The sequence below is a fragment of the Plodia interpunctella genome, chromosome Z (genome assembly GCF_027563975.2).
Source record: "Plodia interpunctella isolate USDA-ARS_2022_Savannah chromosome Z, ilPloInte3.2, whole genome shotgun sequence".
NCBI classification, from domain to species: Eukaryota; Metazoa; Arthropoda; class Insecta; order Lepidoptera; family Pyralidae; genus Plodia; species Plodia interpunctella.
In genome coordinates, this window is record NC_071324.2 from 12,628,682 (window position 1) to 12,651,644 (window position 22,963).

Sequence of the window (22,963 nt, forward strand, 5' to 3'; positions counted from 1 at the left end):
GTAAATGCGGGATCTTTGAATACAAAGAACATCATGTTCGTTCCACGTGTTTCGTCTTATCGGTTGATAAGATCAGGGGGCGGTGGCTGATAAATCACCTCAATAATAGTCATTTTTGAAAGATTATATTTTATACTGTCTTTTACACAACACATTATCGACGTAAGAGTGTAATTTATAATTTTTTTTTCTACAAAATATCTACGTAATATTAATAAAACCTCTTTATATTACTGTTTAAAATAATGAGTCTAATGCTTCAGTACCCACCTGGAGATTTAATTTTGGAAATGGCTCCGTTTATCATGATGCGTACGACAAACCAGTCTACGTACTACGCATCGCGACTCTTCTTCGAAATATTTTACTTTGTCTTATATTGTCGACGTAATCACTCGTGCATGTCTACGCACGGCGTTGCACGGTATTCTGTCGCTAAGTTTGGTCGGTCTTGGTCAATGCCGTATACATTAAATGTAAATGTGCTGTTAATATCTATCGTTTTAAATTGTTACAACTTAATACCTAAACCACAAACATGCGTGAAACTCTTTTCGAGTGTGATATTGGCGTCAGATTTTATTCAAATCACCCATAGGCATTTGGCTATACTTTTACGACTACATACTGACCTTAAGTAAGAAATAGTCTCATACACACTAGTGAAATTGAACGGCAAATTTAAGGAAAATAATGTTTTAAACGATTTGTTTCTGTATTAACCAAATAAAACAAGAATCCCCCATACGTGTTTCGCATTATCCTTTCCTATAGTCTAAATTAGAGTCGTTGTACAAGCCTATAAATATTCATGTTCCCAAAATTGTTTCAAATGAGAACTTGGAACTTCGGCAACTCCGATAGGGTTGGCAGGCGCCGGATCTGTGCCACGATTTATCGGGACATAACGCTTTGAACAACTGTCAAGGTCAATGTATAGCTGCGTATGACTTTCTATGGCATTTTTTATCAGCAGTGGTCGTTCAAAAAGGCTGTTTTTAGATTTGAGAAATAATAAATAATATGAATTTTCAGTGAAGTAATTAATGCATGTGAAGGTCTAAACTTTGCATGTTATAAAAAGAAGAGCTGTAGATCTTATTGGTAAATATAGAATGCAATCCATGCGCAAAATTCTTAGTGCGTGTTGATTCAAAATTACTACGACACATTGATACATATTATGTCATTTTTTTTGATATGGTTTCCACCATTACATAGTATAATTCCCGTGGAAGGTTTAAGTGTATAATTTATAATGATTTAATACGAGCAAAGCCGGGACCGGCCGGTAGTAATAAATAAAACAAAAATAAAATAAAGTCACGTTGAAATATATTTGGATCGCGAGCACAACACTAGTCTAAAACTCACGCTCTTAACTTTTCAACCGTTTCTAATGAGTTATTTTTGTTCAACAAATACTTTTAGCATAGATATATAATGCCTTCATTATGAATAATGATGTTTTGTTTATCAATCTGGAGGAGGGTATAATTAATTATAATTAGCATAATTAATAAGAAGATAAGGAACATTTAAATAAAAGTACGCTGAACATGAAGTTTAATGTTTACAGGAGAGAGAGACAAAGAAAGAGATGAATGTAATATGTGAGGGAGAGGAAGGATATGACGAAACTAGGAGTAGACGTGAGGATGACAATAAATAGATCATAAATCATGGAAAGAAACATAGGCATATTACGCCAATACCAAATGTTAGATAACGGTAATGAATCTTTATACTGAGAGCTTAGTGCGGCTTTCATTTCAATACTCACCATCGAATCGATTCCAAGTGAGACGCAGCGAACCAATAATGATGCAGTGTAGTTGTCGTTGCGTCACAATGGCGCAATGTGATTGGTTCCCTTCATCTCGCTTTGAATCGACTCGATGGTGAGATGTATATAGCAAACTCGCGCTATGCCCTCTGGTGTCAGTTTTTATCACTTCTCTTATACAGAGGCAGTGGTCATGTACAAACAGATTAAATAGTCTAACAATATACAGGTTTTCTTACGATGTTCACTATCGGAAGCATTACTGGTGGCGGACTTCGTGCACAAGTAGAATTCGAATCTGTTACGTTTCGCTCAAAATCGGCTGTCCAAACCACTGAATCGACTCTTGACAATTTACACTGATATACCTACTGTTTCTACGTGTGGGTTCACCCTCAATAAGAAATGATACCTAACAGTTGACTTTAGTTTAAACAGTTCTTATATGTGACATGCAAAACAAACATTGGTATTGTCACGTCGCGCAGCGTCGCGCTGCCTCGTCGCGTTTGTAACTCACCTAGGACGCATTATTTGGCGCGCTTAGTTACCACTCTTAGCTTATTTTGTGCAAATGAAAACTGTTTTATTTCTGATCAAAACCCGAAGTCAAGCACAAAGAACAACGAACATAATAGTTAACTTGTGTACGTTTGATGTAGCTGTCTGATCTGTTATGAAAAGGGTAGGTAATTATGAAGGGTGCTTAGACATGAAACGTGAAGTTTAAGGTTGGACCAGAGGGTAGTAATTTTAATCTTAGATTAAGGTAAGGGTTGTAATAACTAGGCTTGCAACGAATATAGGGTTACTATTAGTTCGACCAATTCATCGGCAATTTATCGCGTAATAGTCCGCCGAGCTTTGGCGGATTCCGGCGTACATAGCTGGTTTTTTTATTGCGGTAAAAGCTCTCGTACAAACTAAACTCTAAACTCGTTTGTGTAATTGTGTCCGCATCTGTCAGAGTTCGGCGATTGCGTGTAGCCGGTATTATGTTTGACCGAACACTCGCATAACATTCGGCAGAATACTATCAAATTAGGCCATTAGTGAAAACTAAAGTTAAAAGATTCTATGAAAAAATATTTTTGTAAAATGAATAATATGACATTTCATTTGTTTTTAATGAGATTGGGGATCGTGTTGCAAAATACGCCCTAAAAACACTGAAAATTTACTTCGATTTATTTATTGGGATGGCAATTCACGTAGGAGAAGTCGCGTGCTATAATAAATGTTAAAGTGTTTGTTTATCATTCTCTTATGTCAAAATGGGTTATTGTATTGAAATAATTTTCGTTGTTGAGACACATAGAGAAAGAGTGTGATCCAGGCTACTAAATGTCGCCTGCAACAGCTAATATTAAAACGTAATCATTTCGTGTACGGAATCTCAATGTCACTAACAAAATTCAACAATAGAGACCCACCAAAGGTCTTTTGGTTGTAAAATTAATGAGAGTATAATGAGTACGGAGTCCGCTATTAAAGTTAACAGCAACTAAGTACTTGGATTAATTAACTGTCTGTTACTCGGCACATCCGAAACAAAGTTTCCAGCCCATTTAGACCCGACATGGAAACATGATGTGTGTAAGTTCTGGGACATGGGTGACGGCGCGAGTTTCGACGTCCTTCAAAATATAACAAAGATAAGATTTGATTTCGTCATCTGAGTTTACTATTATGTTCTTCTCCATAATTCAAACTACATAAATGCAAAATTTCAAGAAAATTGGTTGAATATGTAGACCGTGAAGAGGTTGGTAACAAACAAACTTATAATACACTTTCAAGATTTCCATTTAAAGTTCATGTTGATATTTTGGGTTACTTTCATCATGACTAAGTCCACAAATTCACCAAATCGCTGGAATGACTACATCTGAAAACGACCAAGACTGTAAGAAGTCTTTGTCTAAACTACGACTGATTAACTAAATGGCTGTATTATTTTTTATGTACATATCCATCGTATGTAGTCATCCGTACATCAAACTATATGAATACAAAATTTCAAGAAAATTGCCTCAGCAAATAATGCGTGAAGACGTAACAAACAAACTTACTTTCGCATATAATATTGGTTGGGACGTAGGTGGGAGACATGTCCCACATAGCCCGGGGGTTCGACCACATAAAGTGGACATCGGTATATGAATACAATAATGTCGACCCGACGCTTCTAGTAAGTGGGGTCGACATTGCTTTATTCATACGTAAGGCGACGTGTAGTGGCTATCTTTGTAACGTATTCCTCAATATTGTACTGATTGTGACAACCTCTGTGGCCTTATGGTCGTCGTGCCGGACTGCTGGGGGCCGATAGATTAGATTCGACCCTCGGTCAAGATGAAAAAAAATGTTTTTTTTTTTTTTAATAGTTTCATGTGTAATCACATCATGGATTTAGTTGTGAACAGTCTTTGTTCTGCTCACTTAGGTACAGGAATTAAGTCACTTTACAAAAAATTCTAGGCCACAAAGTAGGCAACGCTCGTATGAAACTTCTGGTATTACATCTATAGGCTGCGGTGACCACCTTCCACCAGACCGCATGCTTGTTTACCTGCTTGGTAGTAAAGAAAACTATGATTAAACTCTAGCAATGTGAAATAAGCTTTAGGTACAAATTAATACTAAGCTCAAATAATTTTCCGTGAAAACCTTTCCCTAGATTTATTATTTTGGTGTTGCCATATCGAAAACCATTTTGCATTTGAATAGGGGGCGGGTAGTGGTTAAATTATGGATTATCCCACAAATATTTATTCTATATTTTGGTTCCCTTTAGAATGTTTTGCCTGGAATAAATTACTTGTTGAGGCATTGAATATTAACTTTTTGGGTGCCGTGACCGGCATTTTGTGGATAAAAATGGAAACCATATATAGTTTCGTCATAACTGTCCAACTGTAACGCCACATGATTTTTATGACCATGGTCACGACCTTGATGAGGCCTTGTCTGACGTCAATACTCTACTGCTGCTGCCTATCAGCTTTTTAAACCCCTTGTATCATTACTTGCATACAATATAATCATTTATTCAATGTAGGTTAACCTGATAATCGGCTGATGTGAGCACAGGACCCAGTGTTTGGCAATGGTGAGGGAGTAGGTATGAACCAATTTTTGGGTGCGACATATTTGCCGAGCCGCCGTGAATGTGCAAAGAATGGGCGAAAGCCAAAGTGTACTTGATTTGAAAAGATTTCCAATATTGTACTCTGTGTACCAGAGAACAGTGATGTGTTAGAAACGAGACGAAAGAACTACGGGAAACAGTTTCCAAGCTGCTCCATGATTTGTCTTCAGTGTTGTTGTTGTCAGTTTCGGAATCAGTGTGCGAGATTTTAATTTTTTTGAGAATAAAATGAAAAATTGAGGTGTTACGCAATGGACAGGGATTGATGGCGAAGGAAAGGAAAAGCCATTCCCCAGCAGTGAAACTTCACAGGCTTTAAAAAAATTAACTTAATTTTATATTTACACTGTTATGTTATGTACAAATAAAATAAATAGAAATTAAATCAGATATTTTTCAAACTTGTTTGGTTTTTCCGGGGTTTTTTATCAATACGATAGCACGTTCTTATTTAATGGTAATAAAGACCTACTAGTCTCTCTCTCTCTCTCTCACTCACTATAATTCTCACGTATTCACTATTATTCATAATGTAACATTATGTCGACCCCATTCAAAAAGGTTTACTAAGAGACAAGAAGAAGACGCATTACTTTCAGCTAAATAATTCAGTTTCAAGCCACATGAATATATGTAAAGGGCCGGGAGCCCACAAAGGTATGGCTCGAAATATAGGTTAATTATAGAAAGTTATTACGTAGTGAGAAATAATTTTTACTTTGCAGAAAAACGTTATGTAATTAATTTTTAAATTTGCGAATAGTTGAAACACGTTTCGAATGTAATGGACATAAAAGCGTGAACCGAATCATAATCCGACATTGGTTAGTTACGTTTGTATGTATAGATTGGTCTTTAGTCAAGGTCTTGAATTAAAATCTCATCCCCAAAATCATTTTTACAAAATATCAAAATGTCCCTTTCTAACAATGTAATAAATTTTTATTTTTTCGATAATTGGCTATTTTCAGGGGGTCTTTTTGAACTAAAATTAGTTCGCATAATAATTCTTCGGAAAAAAGATGTTTATTTAAGAAAAATATAGGCATTAGACGTTTGAGTAATGCAAATAAGTATTGTAATAAAATTAGGCCACGCGCGGGGCCCTTATAAATCAACTATTATTATAAAGAGGTAAGCGTTTGTGAGTTTGTATGTTTGAGGCGGGTAACCTCCGAAACTACCGAAGCGATTTCAAAAATTATTTCACCATTAGAAAGGTATCTAAGATTGATCAAGGCTATATTTTATCTCAAAATTCCCACGGGAGCAGAGTCCCGGGCAACATCTAGTATATTTTATAAATCTGAATTCCCACAAGAGCAAACCAGCGGATATGCGTCAGCTAAATAGTATATGATAATCAATCGATGACAACGATAAAAAGCGATCTCAAATGAGCCTTTTGCTACGAAATTGAAAAAAGTTCCATGTATCAAGTATTTGACTGTTTCCGAGTGTCGTTCACATCCCTTTTATACCCTTATAAATGTAAATAGGAATGAGGTAAGGGAAAAAAATTTCCGCAACTTTTTCCATTTCGGTATAATTCGCCCGATAAGTTTTGTACCTCAATAAAGATGCTTTTGGTGGACATTTTAAGTATTAGGTAAATAATGCGGACGCGTAGTCCCTGATACTATAGGACCACTCGAAATCTTCCCATGGATGTCGTACGAGGCAATTAAGAAACACATGCCTTCACAGCTGAAAGGCAACAATAACTTCTACAAAGATTTGATTGAGGCAGCTGGTGCACAAAAGTATCAGTGCTTTTATTTACCTCAAGGAATAAAAACCAGCGATGTACGTTGTAACCGCTAAATTTGGTGAACTGTTCTCCGATAGTGAGGGATATAATTAAATAGCCGAAACAAACAAGAGTCAAGTTAACCATCATCCGTTGACAACCGTTCACGAGTTTACGCGCGTACCTATAACCTCAGAAACCGGCCGAAGAAAGGTCGTACCGAGGGTTAAAAAATTGGAATCATGGAATTAGTGGGTAGTGTTTACTAAATCCATGTTTGGGATTAATAGTTTCTAAACGGTGGATGGATGTGCCGGTGCATTGTTTTATGGTTTTTAAACGAATGTGAGAGAATGAGAGGTGATGAATGAAAAGAACGAGGGAGATATATGTAGCCATATTATGGGATTACGATACAACCATCAATGAGAGTCGCGTTACGCTAAAATGAAGATTTTAATTTCAAAGTTAACATACGAGTGTTTGGCCTTCCTTTGCCCCATATCCAACATGAATAAACAATTTCTTTGCGCGTGCCTGGTTGTACTATCGTCGCTTTATATAGGTATGTGCTTTTGTCCAATGATTTCGGACAGAATATCGTATATCCCATTGAATTGTCACAGTCTGGACAGTGGCACCAAAACAATATGTGCCTTATCTGACACACATTGTGACAAAACAAAAGCCGCGCGGTGGTCATTTAAGTATTGTTTACGTGTAATAGAAGCTTTATATAAATAATCATGTTATGTTATGATGTAAATAATATTCTAGAATACTATAACGTTAGAACCACTGATATTAGAACATTACACTGTGGTTTGAACAATGTTTTTTTCATCCTGTAGGTCTTTCTATTTGTACTCGTATGTATTGTTGAGTAAAAATTGTACTTTTTTTCCTCTAAAACCTCGTAAACTCGTTACGAATCTGTACCTACCTATAGTTTCGTACACGGACAAAATTCTGAAGAAAAGATGCGTTCCCGAGATAAATAGTTCTAAACAAAGAGACTATTAAACAGTTTTGCCTTTTGAAGAACCCTAAAAATACTAAATGTTTAATCATTTTAAAAGACTTTACAGAAACTAATAAAACATATTTAATAATAGACACAAAAAGGGATAGACTTAGAATAATATAAAACAGGTGTAGACCCTAAACCTGGCACAAATCACTATCATTTATTATGCAAATATATTAACATCTCTTTCATGCGCTTGCTGTCGCGCCACGGCAATATATTTTCATACGGACGACAGAGAGGGATTGGTTTTTCCGTCACGTCTATAAACTAAATAAAGTCTATTTCCTCTGTTCCTCGCCCTCTGTATCCAGTATTTTCTTCCTTATCTAGTTTGTTATTGCTAACACAGGCCTCCCACTATCGGACAGAGAAAAAACACAACTATTTCAAGAGGAACATCTACCGGCCGAAATCACATCAGTTATTCAGAAATTAGACCCTTTTTTCACGTCAAATTTTTTTTAGGCACTCGCCTGTACAATTTATTAAACGTTTTTCAACCCTTAAACACTATAAAATACTTAGATTATTACATACATTTTTTTAAAATTTTGTATAGTATACAGATTTATTGCCATCTGAAAATCATTGGTATTTTATTGGTAGTTAAGCCATTAATCATACTATCCTTTTGAAAAGCGACATGGTCTCTGACAACAAGGCATGCCGATCACCTTGCGGATTGGAGACGAAAAAGTGGGAAAACGGACACTGGACTCCAACGCTCAATGGCTGGGAAATAACCCGGAAAACGCTCAGGTGAGAGATAGGATCGCTAGACTCGTCTTAAGTATGTGCGAGACAACGTTACTTGTGGGTCCAAGTTGTTTGGGATTTTCCAAGTAATCCTATGTATATAAAAAATGGACCTTCAAAAAGATTAGTGGACTGACCTAAACATACATTGGTCGTAAAATACAGCAGTCCGATCTGGCCCCATTAGATACTTAAAGTATCTGTTGTATTTGAGGCTATAACGTCTCGAAACCGCGTATAAAGTATTCTCGAAATTTTAAAGAGGATGTTATTTTAAAAACATCCGTCAACCCCATTAGGAATGATCTTATGGCCTATCGGCGGTCGAGGCTGTTTCTAATTAATGTGAAATTGAAGAAATTGATAACTTTTTACTTTTTGGTAGAACATAGAATTTATAAAGAGATAGAATCATAAAAGTATATGTATCATTATTTCATAACACACAGGTTCGAATCCTACTCGTGCCACATGAGTTTGCATAGCCGAGAGGACTGGTCAGCTCTATATATATATACATATATATATTTCCTTTCATCAGTACTCAATCACAATCATAATATGTTTCAGTAATACCTTTTGACCATGTGCTTTACTGTATACTTACGTTGTTATATTACTGAAAAAAAAATTATACATAAATTTATATTTTAAAAAAGCCCTTCTGGCATAATAGGGACCAACTCTGTTTGAATGCGTTTCTTTCGGCATTTCTTCTCAGCAGTGGTCGTTCCGAAATGCTAGTAGTAAAATATCATTTAATTTAGAATATGACGTGAAAAAGTGCCTCTGTGTAGGCTTAATTTATTATTAAATAATTTTATTTTGATTTAAATACCAATTTGACTAATATATAGTAATTTTCATAAACCACCAATTGCATCCGCAGAAAGAAACCTGTTTGATAATTTAAGTTCATTAGTCTGAATGCATCTTGCCACGAAACGTGGTAGGCAGTCGTAAAAGTCATGTCAGATATCTTTAGGCGACTTGAATAAAGTCAGCATTCTTCGATAAAATCACCATATTTTTCATTTATAAGTTATATTTAATATAGATAGTTTTTAGTTTACATTGATATATTTTTTGTGTATTTATTGTTAAGTATAATTCTATTTTGTGATTAAAATAAATAACCTATTTGAAAAAGGCAATAGTGTTAACAATTAATACACATTCTGATCTGTATGTCTTGTAAATTTGGTCAGTCGGGATTTTCTTTGCTTTTGGGTCCAACCATGTAGGTCCAGTGAGAACCACACGACAAACGGGTTCTCAGAGTGAGATGGAAGAGGATCTACTCCAGAGGGTTCAAACGAGGTCACGTAATCCATTACGTGTTGCTAATTTTATTGTCTTGGAACGAACGTTAAAATTTAATGGATCTATCCCTCGATAAGTGATACTTAGAAATATGTCTCTCTATATGGATACATTGTCTCTCTATATGGATACATTGTCTCTCTATATGGATACATTTTTTCCCATCTTTTCCTAATGTCAGATTTTAAGTAGCTTAAAAGTACACGACCTCGCTTTTACTACATACCGACATTTATTGGCAAGTAGTCGCATATATACTATTGAGCTTAAACTGTCAACCAGTGTTCAGGTTTCCTTACGATGTTTTCCTTCACCGAAAGCAAGTTCTGGTAAGTGAAAACTACTATGAGTCGGATTGGTATACAAACTCATGACAAAAAATTTAGAAATTATATAAAGGAAGTAATTTGTAAAAAGGCATATTACAAATCTGATGATTATGTGAACGACAATAATGTTTGGCCCAAGCATGGTGCAGTATCGTCATAACATATGTAATTGATTTATGACATTATTACGTACATTTTGTATATTTAGCTTTATATAAAATATTCAAATTTTGACATTTTTAATAATGATTTAAATTCGTCCTCCTAATTTTTAATATATGTAAAGTTGGAGAAAAGGCTGCGGTGAAGTTTGTTGCGCTGCTTCTTCTTCACCTGCGCTTTGGAAGCCGGCAGTAGATTTAGTTTAAGTAACTTTTTTTAACGTCAATATGTGATGTATATCATCTTAAATTGAATAAAGAATTTTGAATTTGAATTTGACATGTGGCACGAGTATCGTATGCCAGTAGTTTGTAGCTTATGAGAAATTACTAATTGAGAAAATTTGACGTGAAAAAGTGCCTGAAAAGGTCTAATTTCTGAATAAATTAACTTGATTATTTAATGTTTTTCAATTGACGAATCTATACCTATAGTATATCTTTTTTATTCGGAATGGATCGGATTCCGAGTGGTTTCTATTATTTGTAGGTACTGAAAATTATGAGCGTAAGTTCGACTCGCACTTTGCCAACATTGAACAAAAAAAAAAGCACTAAGCACCACTCAAATTTCCCAAATCCAAATTTGTTGGCGAATTACAGGAGGCTGATTAAATTGAGGAGGATCGTGAATGGTTTTTGCGTGGCATTTTAGTTTGGTTATTATAGTGCGAATGCATTATAATTTTTACAACGAGGAGGGGGAGGAGGGTCCATGGTTGGTGCAAGATTGAAAATTTGCATGAGATTTTACTAATAATAAAATTTACAATGTCAACGGGATTTAACTCGCTTGAGAAATATTGTACCGATTTTGGAAAATCAACATTATGTATAATGATATTAGCAGCAAAATACAGCTTTCCAATACAAAAATAATAATATTACATCAGTGCTCGTAGAATTGCTATTTACATCTCATCATCGAGTCGATTCGCAGTGAGGTGCAGCAAACCAATCATAGTGCGCCATTGTGACGCAACGACAACCATACCGCAATGTGATTGGTTCACTGCGTCTCATTTCGAATCGATTCGATAGTGAGAAGTAAAATGCAAAGCCCGCACTTCGCTTCTGGTCTACTCTCAAACATGACTAAACCTTGACAAGGTTAAGTCAATATTTTATAGTTACGAATACTTTTTAAACTATATGTTGATTATGATGACCGCGGTCTGCTTTTTCCTTTAATTATAAACAAATAACAGAAATAGAACACTACACTGAATAAAAACAATTTAAATTCAATCACCTATATTAGTTAACGCGGCCGGCGAGCGAAATAGAAGAAAACAATAGAAAATACAGACACTTTAACTACATCTACAAGTTTTTGTTTACCTTTTTTATTAGAAAAAAAAATTCCCTAAAAGGGAATTGATATCCAAATTTATAAAAAATGCATATTGATATCCCTTTGGAAGGAACCTTGTAACGAATAAAGAAACAGATACACTAGGGAACATTTGACGTGGAACACATCGTTCTTTACTATACATTACAATTTGCATGAGTGAGATCAATGTGCTATTTCACTCGAGTCAGTGGTAATGCGTGAGACAGAGTGATATGTTGTGCTAATAATCAAATGTTGCCTAGTGTATTAGTAGCTTAAATATAGAAGAAAGTATACTATTATAATTACTTACGGCTGTGGGACTTTTTTTGTTTCGACTGGTCGATGAGAAGTGCTCAATCACTTCCCAGTTAGACTTTTTTGGTGCCGGTGTGTCGGCCGGGGAGGGCGACGCCCGCGCCGGGGCGGACGGTGTGCTCCGCCCCGAATCGTCGGCGGCGCGCACCGGCGTCGCGGCTGAACGCAGCGACGCACATCTGCGCCCGCGCAGCGCCTCCTGAAAAGGACAGGTGAATAGGAGTGCATGTGTATGGTTATGGATGGCCTTCGTGCAGCCCAGGTGAAGGTCGTGATTGCATGCCGCTTATTTTATCTATAGGCTTTGTGGTGCTACTGTGTTATCAAGCCAAAGTCAAAGGGACAATGTCATATCTTGTGCTGTATGAGGTTAAATTCTTGTAATTTATTAAAACACAGCGGAGCTTTTGAGACCATGGATTGTAGAAGGAAAAAAAAATGAATTGGTTCGAAATTTTATGTCCAAAGGATGTCCCTCGCCAATCAATATGCATGGCAGGCATACTGCAGGAGTTAATATATCATTCGGATCGGATATGAAACGGAACTGAATTTATTATCATTCATAATATCATGAATATTTAATTAATAACATGCGTAGATTTAAATTTGTAAAGCATACAAAATAATTTCAATATATAATTAAAATGAGACATGTACTTATTTGTACACATGGTTGGTATTAAAATGATTGGTATTCATATTAATAATTCGAAATGGACAGCATCAGCGAAGCGTGAGTTTTTACGGTCGTTTCATTTTCAATTATCGAACAATTAAAATGTTGTAATGAATCAAAAGTTCCGGTTCGCCTCTCGCTTTGAATAAACATATGCATATGTATGACTGATGGTAGCGCGAGGGGTGAGAAACGTATGTACATTGTGTACAACCTTTACGAGGAATATTTGCCACATTGCTAAAAAAATCAAATTTGAAATTCGAACTTTACTTTTTTATAGTTCTTTTCCGTAGCTCCATTGATGGGACGTTTTGACGTTTATATAGTTCCAATTCCATTTGATGTCCCATTGATTGGACTATCTGTTGTGACGTTATAGTTCCCGAATAGTGCAGGCATTGAAACTACGAGCGATAGCGGGACGATTTAACAACTTAGACAAGTTTTAGAGTGACAAGTGCAAAGACTTAGGACCGAAACCTATGGAGGATTTAAGAGGTGGCCTTTGCCCAGCGGTGGGATATATACGTTTTAAAAAAAATTAAACTCGAGTAACAAGAATATATAATATATCCCCAAGTACTTGGCACACAGGCTTCACGTGTGTTTCATTCACCTTGTCAGCTTAATACGTCACGACTAATTTTGGCGAGCGACGAGCCGTGAAACTCGGCGTCGTAGGGACGCGTGGAAATAGCCTGACACCGTGTGATTGATAATAATACTGACGTCTACCAATAGCTGGCGTTTAGACCCAATCTATATCCTGAGGACTCCGTAAACTTGGATTCTAACAGGAAACAACAGCAGTCTCAAAAAGTGATGACCTTACGCTGTCGGATGTAAAAGCACGGCCGAACTTTCAAAAATTTTACGATTAGTATTTATTTAGACCCCAGGCATCATGGAATTGCAGCCTCAGAGGCAGCCGAGAATACGCGAGGATGAGAGCATAAGATTTCTAAAATCAGAAAAATATATAGCTGACTTTAAACTAAATTGTTTATTAGAAAGTTAATTAACATACATTAATATAAATATGTAGAATTAAACACCTATCAGGTTAATTTTCGGAATCCTGGACAATTTACTAACTATTCACTACTACGAGTAACTATACATTATTCTTACACTGTAAGATTTCCTAAAGAAAACTATGAGAACAAACTTTTAATTTGTATGGGAGGACAAAAAAATGTACCTATTTCTTTCTTTCAATTATCCTCGTAAAAAAAAGACGAAATTGATTAATTCTTTTTTTGAAAATTTAAATTTAGTGACAGCTAACTTACATAATTAGTTGGAAATAAATAACAAAATCCCCTATGCACAATAAATTGACGTTAAAAATGATAGTCATATTGCTCCTATACATTTATATATTATAATCAGCACTCTGATCACAATCATATCCTGTTTTAATATACCTTTTGACTATGTACTTTTATACATTATGTACTTTTATATATTATTAGAAAAAAATATTGTAAGAAACAATAATAGTAAGCCCTGGCATGATAGGGACCAACACTGTTCAAACGAGTTTCTTTCGGCATTTCTTCTCAGCGGTGGTCGTTCCGAAATGCCAGTAGTTTGTAGCTTGTGAGAAATAACTATAAATATAAAAATTGACGAGAAAAAGTGCCTGTGAAGGTCTAATTTCTGAATAAATGTTACAACACAAGCAATTTGATCAAAGGTTAAGTATGTCGCTTTAAAATATAACCAAATATATTTTCTCAGTCATAATCCCATATTGTATTCGGGGATATGACGCCGTGAAATCCGCGGTATCAGTCAATTGGCTGTGATTTTACAACCTGTCGCCTGTGTTAACCCTCCTTGAGAATGTTATTGTTATCTATCAGCTGACAAGTTATTTGTCCCTTAGTGAACTTGTACGAATTCCACGTGAAGAAGTCGTCGTATTTCAGGGCGGAACCACACGCCACAAATACGTAGATACATTTCAAGTTACATAAAAGCTTGTAAAAAAGACCCAATACATTTCATATGCGTGGAAATATTATTTTGAAAATATTTTTAATATAAAAATTTTCAGCTACTGAAAAATGCTGAATATGGAATATTGAAGCGGAGTTTTGTACATTTAAAAAATATATTATTATGAGAGAGTAAAATTGCCGGCGGCTGGGCAATCATGCGTGAACTCCGTAGGACCAATAACGGTGATCGAACTTCAACACTATCTTTTCACTACTTATAAATAATAAACTGTGTGTTAATAAATAATCAATATTTTTGATTTTTAAGATTTCGAAGGACGGTAATGATGGCGGTCAGAATGCTCGAAAATTCTTATACATAATAAAAACTACTTCATTTGATCAATCATACATCTATTTTAATTTTCATCGACACCCGCTCACAAATTATTTAATAGAAATTTTTCCATATATCCCGCTATCTACAAGAAGTTCTACCTACGTACCTACTATATGAAAGTAGTACCTACTATATGAAACAAAATAAATACATCACTGACGGATTTTTTAGCGAGCTATTAAAATCAAAGTGCGGTTAGCTGAAAAATCTGAGAAACGTAATTTAATTGAACCCGCTTAAACGGGTAAACTTAGTTTACAAAACCAACCTCCGATTGCGATTTTAAAATCGAGTGAACGTTCAGTAGTAAATTGAACATTTTCAGTGAAAAACCCGGTATATTGAGTGCATGTGGTTACTCGAGTTGGAATCGAGTAACCACAACTCGAGTCGGGAATGTTTTCCAATTTAAAACTTGGTCATCCCCCGATGGTAACAATGTAATGTTACTATTGTTGTTAAACAATGAACTAGATATTTGATTGGAAGTTTATTAATTGTTATTTGCGTTATCTCTTTTTAGGCTCACGTATCGATAGTTGGCTGTTCGTCGCTGTAGAAGGCTTTACCTATAATATGCGATAAACCAAATTTCATCAAAAACAGACTTTCGAATTTTTACTTGTTTTATTGTACATACATAATTTTCTGTAATTTTTATGTGTAAAACGTATAAATAAATTGCTTCTTTCTGACCTATCGATACCATAAATAGTTTATCAAGGTGAACTTGAAAATAAAACTATCGATCTTTCGACAACTTTAATTGAATGTTATGTTATTGCGGTAGGTACTCCGTAATATTAGTTTTACATAAATCTGTAACTATAATACATGTTTATTCAGTACATCATGAGCAGGGCACATAATATAAAGTTATATAATAAGCATAGTTTTCCATAAATATTACTAATACAACATGGAGTTCTTCAAAAAGGGCGCGAAAAGATTAATTCATACACCCCTGATTGTAGGCTGCGGTGACCACTTCCCATCAGGTCGGCCGCATGCCTGTTTGCTTGTATATTTAATGGGTAGTATGAATAAGAAATAGCTTTTTCTATTCAAATCTTAGGGGCCAGTTAAACTGAGTTAAATTGGGTTGCTGAGGGGTTACGTATACTGAAGCAACTATACTTCAGTATTCGCTCAGTTTAGTAACCGTATTCCGTAAATACGTAGTCACATGAAATAAGGTCTATAAAAGCTATCCAACTATTCCTGGCGCTAATCAACATCAATCACGGATCAAATCGCTGCAGTTGGTTTTGTGGGGAATTCTCAGTTGATTGAAGAACGCGTTTAACACCCGTCGTTTAATCGCTAACGAGCACAACAGTTTCGCAATAGGTCAATCTTAGCCGAGAATTTGGTTTGAAACGAGGTTTGGTTTTAGATTTGGAAATTGTTTGTAGCTTGCATTCTCAGCCGTGATGCCTCAACAATCTTCATAGCTATGAATGCAATCAGGTATGTGTAATGTGTAAAAGTGATGCCTCTATTTGGCCACCTCAGAAGACTAATGGTCGTCGTGGCCACACGGAGGTCACAGATTCGACCCCGGTCAGGTCAATATGGAAAATGATATTTTTCCCCAAAAGATTTATCAAGATCAAGTATACGGTGCAAAATATAGTATAGTTGGTATCCCATAACACAAGTCTCCCACTTACTCTGGGGGTAAACTCAATCTGTGTGATTTGTTCATATATATTCTTCGTTTTATTTTGAGTCATATGATCGATAATTCTCGCTTATATACCTCTCTTTAAATGATTACTGTTGGTTTCTTTTTCAGCCATCTTGTAGTCATATCGTTTAATGTAAAACATAATTCTTCCGGCTTTCATAAAATTTTTGGGCACAGTTGTTGTTAACACACAACAAATGTTTAAAACCGATAATGTTTCTTCATCATTTCCAATATATCCCTTATCCCATTGATATAGGTCTGACAGACCTACATTCCAAAAATAAATCATTGTAATTCGAACGAAAGCTTTGTGCGTCTCAGCGGGTACTTAGGCTCAATTTCCACTGATTCGGCGCGCGGAGAGAAGCTTAGCAGTACATGAATTGACAATCACAATACTCAAAATCTACGCTTCAACGGAAAAAGTACGCGGAGCGGAGCCGTTTGAGAATTCACGTACCTAATGCCGACGACACACTATCGGCGAACTCGGACACAGAGTCGACGTGAATCGAATAGGAAAAATAAAATGCTAACATACAACGTGTACGTGACATTACGTAGCTTGTATAAGAGAGTTTTATTACCGCAAGGATAAAAACTGTACGTCAAAATCGCCAAGTTCGGTGTACTGTCATTGTTATATTATCCGTACCCGCTTTAAAGTGTAGCGATCGGGATTGAGCGAGTCAATCAGTTGGCAGCTAAATGTATTCATTATGGCGGAAATACACGTGCACATTATATTGAGAATTTCAATTTCAAACACAATGGTCTGATGTTGAGCGGAGTACCTACTAATTCCATGTATGTTGATTTTTTTGCAATAGAACGCAAGTTCATGAAATATGGTTGTTGTGGACTAACGGGGAGCGGGACGGTGAGGTGCGGGAGGCGGGGGTTCGCTTCGCTCCTTTCCGAAGCGCTTAAATTGTTACACAAATTTCTATATTTTTCAGTTTTTATTCGCGTGTAAAAAACATATCTATATTAATATTATAATTGCGAAAGTCTGTCTGTCTGTTCCGCTTTCACGGCTAAACCGCTGGACCAATTTTGATGAAATTTGCTATGTATGTAGTAAAAGACCCCCGTCAATATAAATATAAATAAAAACATAAAAATCAACTCCCACATGACTAATAATAGGGGGTGAAAGTTTATATAAAACATTGTCTGTTCCGTCATCACAGATAAATTCACGCGAGCGAAGCCAAGCAAGAGCGGACAAGAACTAGTAAATAAATAACTTCATTTTAACCCTCTTCAGTGAGGACGTGGCGTTATTTCCGCGAATTCTTTTAGTGCTTACATAATGTACAAGCTGGGTTTTTGAACATCAGCCAATTTTTCCCAGCAAGCTGTACGGAAGAGAACAGCCAAAAAACTGATTACATTTTTTTGGTACCCGGAATACGAATTGACTAACATCTCAACTGACTTACTCTGAAAAGTGTATTCATATTTTCCCATAACAAATAATAATAAAAAAAATATATATATTAGGATTAATCACACGGATTGGGCCAAAGTTCTAGACTTGTGTTATGGGATACTAACTCAACGATACTATATTTTATCGATACATATATAGATAAACATCCAAGACCCGGGCCAATCAGAAAAATATTTTCCATTCTGACCCGAACGGGGTTCGAACCCGGGTTCAGAGACAAGCACTTTACCACTGCGCCACCGAGGTCGACAATATACCTACCGATCATAGAATAATATATGAGAAAACAACCTTTCATACCTACTATCTCCATATTATGTGAAATGTTGTTTTTTTTTTATTACTATTCAGAACGCGAGATGGCTTTTTCAATATCTTCACAGTACGTAAAACAAACCAAACGTTTCATTCATTCGTAATCATTAATAAAACAACACACGTGTGTTGTTATAATAATGATTACTACGCAGATAGCAGCGGTACGAATCTTTTTGTTTATTTTTAATCCGTCTCCGGATTCGCGGCGACACAGCCCCTAATATAATCGTGCGCACGTGAAGTTGAGAAACAGACTATATGAAAAGATCACATTGCCTATTGAGGCTCGAGATTCCACTCTATAATAAAAGAAATCCCGGTAAAATCAGGCGAAACATTAAACAAGCTTATTTGTTAGTCAAATTAAAAAAACCCCGACTTTCAATACTAATTTCGCTAAAACTTTTGAACGGCCAAACCGATTTTCATGAAACATAGCTACAAGTAAACGAAAATCGGCTCATCCGTTTAGTTACTACGACGCCACAGACAGATACATAGACAGACACGTTAGACTTATAACGCCCCTTTTTGCGTCGGGCGGGTTAAAAATTTTAATATCTCGCTAATCTCACGACAGGTATCGCTACGTCAACACCCCTTAAACATCCAGGAACATTTGTGAAGGTAAGACGGAATACTTATTCCCTATTGGAATTTCACCCTAAATACACTCCTCTCGTCAAAGACAATCAGAAATTCAATTAGTCGGGCTCTACAGACATTAGCTGTTCAAACAACTTTTTTGATTGCGTATGGCGTCGTGTCGCCCTGGCTGGCTATACCTCTACAAATTTAATTTTCTCAAAAAAAAACAAACAATCAAAAAACAACAATTTACTTTTATAATTAGTAGGATTTTTGAAACTGCTTATTGTATTAACTGTTTAGTTTAATAAGAATGCAAATGTAGTTTTTTTTTTTTTTTAATGATTTATCTCACAGAAAATGCCAAATTCAATTGCAAATGATGTTATATATGTATATATATATACCTAGGTAATGTAATTATTATTGAAATGACTAAATAAATATTCTTTTTTATATTCACATTCACAACGAGCGCAATTATATTTACGGTTGACAACATTAATAAAATTTCTGGGTGAAAAATGTTAAAGGTAACAAAGTGAACTAGACTTTGCCCGCGGATTCACCCGCATAAATATCATCATCATCCATCTGCTATACAACTGTGAAAACACATTAAATTTATATTAGTGTATTTTACACGATGCGCGAACAAACTTAGTATAGTTACAGTTTTGTTATTGTATAGATAGATATCGATGGTGGAAGCGGTGGTGGTGTAATGGTTAAGACGTTCGCCTGTGGATCGAAAGGTCTCAGGTTCGAATCCTAGTCATGCCACATGAATTTGTATACCAATCTGACTCATATATAGTAGTTTTCATCGACCACCACATGCTTCCGGTGAAGGAAAACATCGTGAGGAAACCTGCACACTGGTTGATTCTTATTAATTTGTGTATGAAATGGAGAAGGCAATGGCAAACCACTTCATTAACAATGCCAAGAAAGTTGTTGTGTGTCATTCCACATAATGACCACGACCCTCAGCCATTCGGAATAAGACCATGAAGAATTAGATAGATATAGATTGATAGACGTGAAAGTAATTGGTGCCCTTGCTAGGTATCCAATGAACCTGTGACTAATAATAATGTACTTTTGTAATTGATTTGATATACATGTCACACACAATGTATATAACTTACTTTTGAAAATGGGATGAAAAAAATCTGGAATCGAGCGGGAATTGAACCCACGCCCCTGTCTATCCGGGACAGTGTTCTTAAGAGCATTTTTTCCGGATTTTTTTCAAAAACCTGTGACAAGAACTAGGTAATTGCCAGCACCAAAGATTTGTTTTCATTTTGTCCTGTGAGTTGTCGATAGATAAATTTTCTATGATCAACCGATAGCAGCGTTGTTTGACAGTTTTAATAAGACCCGAGTTATCACATTCTGGTTGGTCGAATATGCTTTGTCCTAGTTCACCATGGCTGAATGGGCGATATCAAAGACCACTCTGATATTGGAGCGATAAAACTTTCGGACAAAGCAACGATTTAACGAAAACTAAATTTAGCACGAATCATTTTAGGTTTTACCGCTATATGATTATTAAACATAAACAAAATATTGAACATAATAAATATGATCACGTTTCATGTTTTCACAGTCAACTCAAGTGGCTCGCTGTTACATATCCTTTCACTTCTGTACTCGGTTCTTTACAACCCTTATACTCCTCTTAACGTCAAAGAACGTTTCAATTTTCTCAGTGAGGTCAATGATCGCGAGGTACGACACAGCGTTAACTCCTTTCGCCTAGTTATTCCTGTTCACGTGTCCCAGTTCTATTCCCACTGCTTTACTGTCCAGGCTGATCGTTTGTGGAATGCATTGCCGGCTGAAATTCGCAACGCCCAAACCTTGTCATCTTTTAGGAAGCACGTAAAGTCTCATTATATTAGTCTCCTATAATCTATTATATATTTATTTATTGTTCTATAACAACAACATTTACGTTTGTCTGTATGTTTATCTATTTCTCCTATATCGTTTTATTTTAATATTTTATTTTTTTGTCTATTTATTTAATACTGTAAAGTTTACTGCACCCTCTTAGTTTACTTGTGTCTCTTTACATCCAAATGTTGGCTGGAAGAAATTGCATTAGCGATAAGTCCGCCTTTGCACTCATTATGTTTGAATATCTTGTTGTAATTAGAACTCCTTTGTGAACGGTGCAATGAAGAGTTTATCTATCTATCTATCTAAACATAACATTACTTACTCTATAAAGAAATTCATAATATATTTTTCATTTCTCGTACTCGTAAAGTATGATATGTTTGACCTGAATACCTGAATAGCTTTCTAATACACCACATTATTGCAATAGAACCATTCCCTCACTAGGGTGGGGAAAAAAATCGATATATTGTATTACTTCATAGCTCTTCCTTATTTTATTTTTAAACGTGGGCGCGCTTCGAAGTCCGAAATTTCAATGTTTTTAGAATTCCTCGAAACGCACTTTTTTGGTGCGGTTCGAAGAACAATTTTGGTGCGCTCCGACGGGTGCGCTCAAAACAAGTGCGCTTCTAGGAATACCGTATATTTCGACATAACATGGCCCTTTGCTACTTTAATACTAGCCAGATTTTTTCTAATAAATATTTATATTGAGCTTCTATGACTGGTATGCTATTACGTCACGATTTGGAGTCGCAATGCATTCGTAATATACTTTAATGAGCGCGAAAACATATTAAAGTACATCTATACTATTATTATAAAGAGTTAAAGCTTTTGTGAGTTTGTGATTTTGTATGTTTGGGGCGGGTAATCTCGGAAACTACTGAACCGATTTCAAAAATTCTTTCACCATTAGAAAGGTACATTATCCAACATTGCTATAGGCTATATTTTACCTCAAAATTCCACCACGGGAACGATGCCCCGGGCAACATAATGTAATGAGTAAAACTGATCAGTTAAAGTGGCATTTAATTGATGTGTTTGGTTATTTAAACGCTTTTATGTATTTATCGTCACGAATCGACACGAGATGCAACCGCTTCTTTTAGGCAGTTCCATTGGATGTCTTAATCATAGGGCGATGGAAAAAACATATTTTACCGTACTTATACCCATTCAGAATAGAATATAATGGTATTTATTGTGAAACACAGATAAACACACGCGTGTACAATAGGCAACGTCTCAGGCGCTGCTTTAAGTAAACATGCCCAGCACTGATTTCCAGCCGTTACCCGCACGGATAAATACATTAAATACAAAAAAAATATAGCGCGATTGACCCCAATCTAGGCTTATGGGAAGCATATATGGATCTAGATACAGAATATTAAACGCAAGCTCAAAAAATACCTATTCACTGCTGCCTTGAAGATTTATATTACTTTTTTTTCTTACTAAATACTGTAATCGTATACGTACATATAATGTACATTTGTATTTAGATAACAATAAATAAATATATGGTAATACTTACAACGCTGTGTCCGCTACGACTTCTGAGGCTGAGCCGCATCTTCCAATCTCTCTTGGAAGACGGCCCCCCCTCAGAACTGAACGATCGTTTCATAGGCAACGACATCTTCTCTCACTCCACTCACATTTTGCGTCTCTGTCGCTTCATAGTCTTTGACGACATTACGTCACACATACAGTTTGAATAACGAAAGTCCACATTTTGCTATTCGTCACATTGCTACGGTTAATGAAAGTACAATTTGAACTACGAATTTACATAATTACATATATTATATTATGTACATTTAGAGGATAATATATACAGATTACACTTAACATATTTATTACCAACGAAACGACTAAGCAAGAAGACACTATATACAGAAATACGAAGTTAATTATCTGAAACAAACAAAAAAAGAATATTAATAACCATAATTCAGTAGGTCCATACATACTGTCATAAATGTTGTCCGTCTGGTAGGTTAAACCGCTTTAT

At 35.8% G+C, this 22,963-nt stretch overlaps 2 protein-coding genes across 4 annotated transcripts in view; one reads left to right on the forward strand and one right to left on the reverse strand.

Moving 5' to 3' along the window:
• LOC128683319 (uncharacterized protein) overlaps positions 1–1,816 on the forward strand; it is a 155,517-nt gene extending 153,701 nt beyond the window's left edge. The window contains exon 7 of the transcript XR_008406280.1: positions 1,802–1,816. The gene's annotated coding sequence lies outside the window, so the exon portion shown is untranslated. The remainder of the gene's footprint in view (positions 1–1,801) is intronic.
• LOC128683313 (uncharacterized protein) overlaps positions 1–22,963 on the reverse strand; it is a 167,784-nt gene that overhangs the window by 88,479 nt on the left and 56,342 nt on the right. For 2 of the 3 annotated variants that reach the window (XM_053768801.2, XM_053768803.2), the window contains exons 3-4: positions 22,484–22,866; positions 11,936–12,139 (exon numbers count right to left, since the gene is read on the reverse strand). In XM_053768801.2, coding sequence (XP_053624776.1) covers positions 11,936–12,139; positions 22,484–22,588 — 309 coding nt within the window. In that variant the 5' untranslated portion in view covers positions 22,589–22,866. The remainder of the gene's footprint in view (positions 1–11,935; positions 12,140–22,483; positions 22,867–22,963) is intronic. The other variant, XM_053768802.2, reaches the window with a different exon arrangement.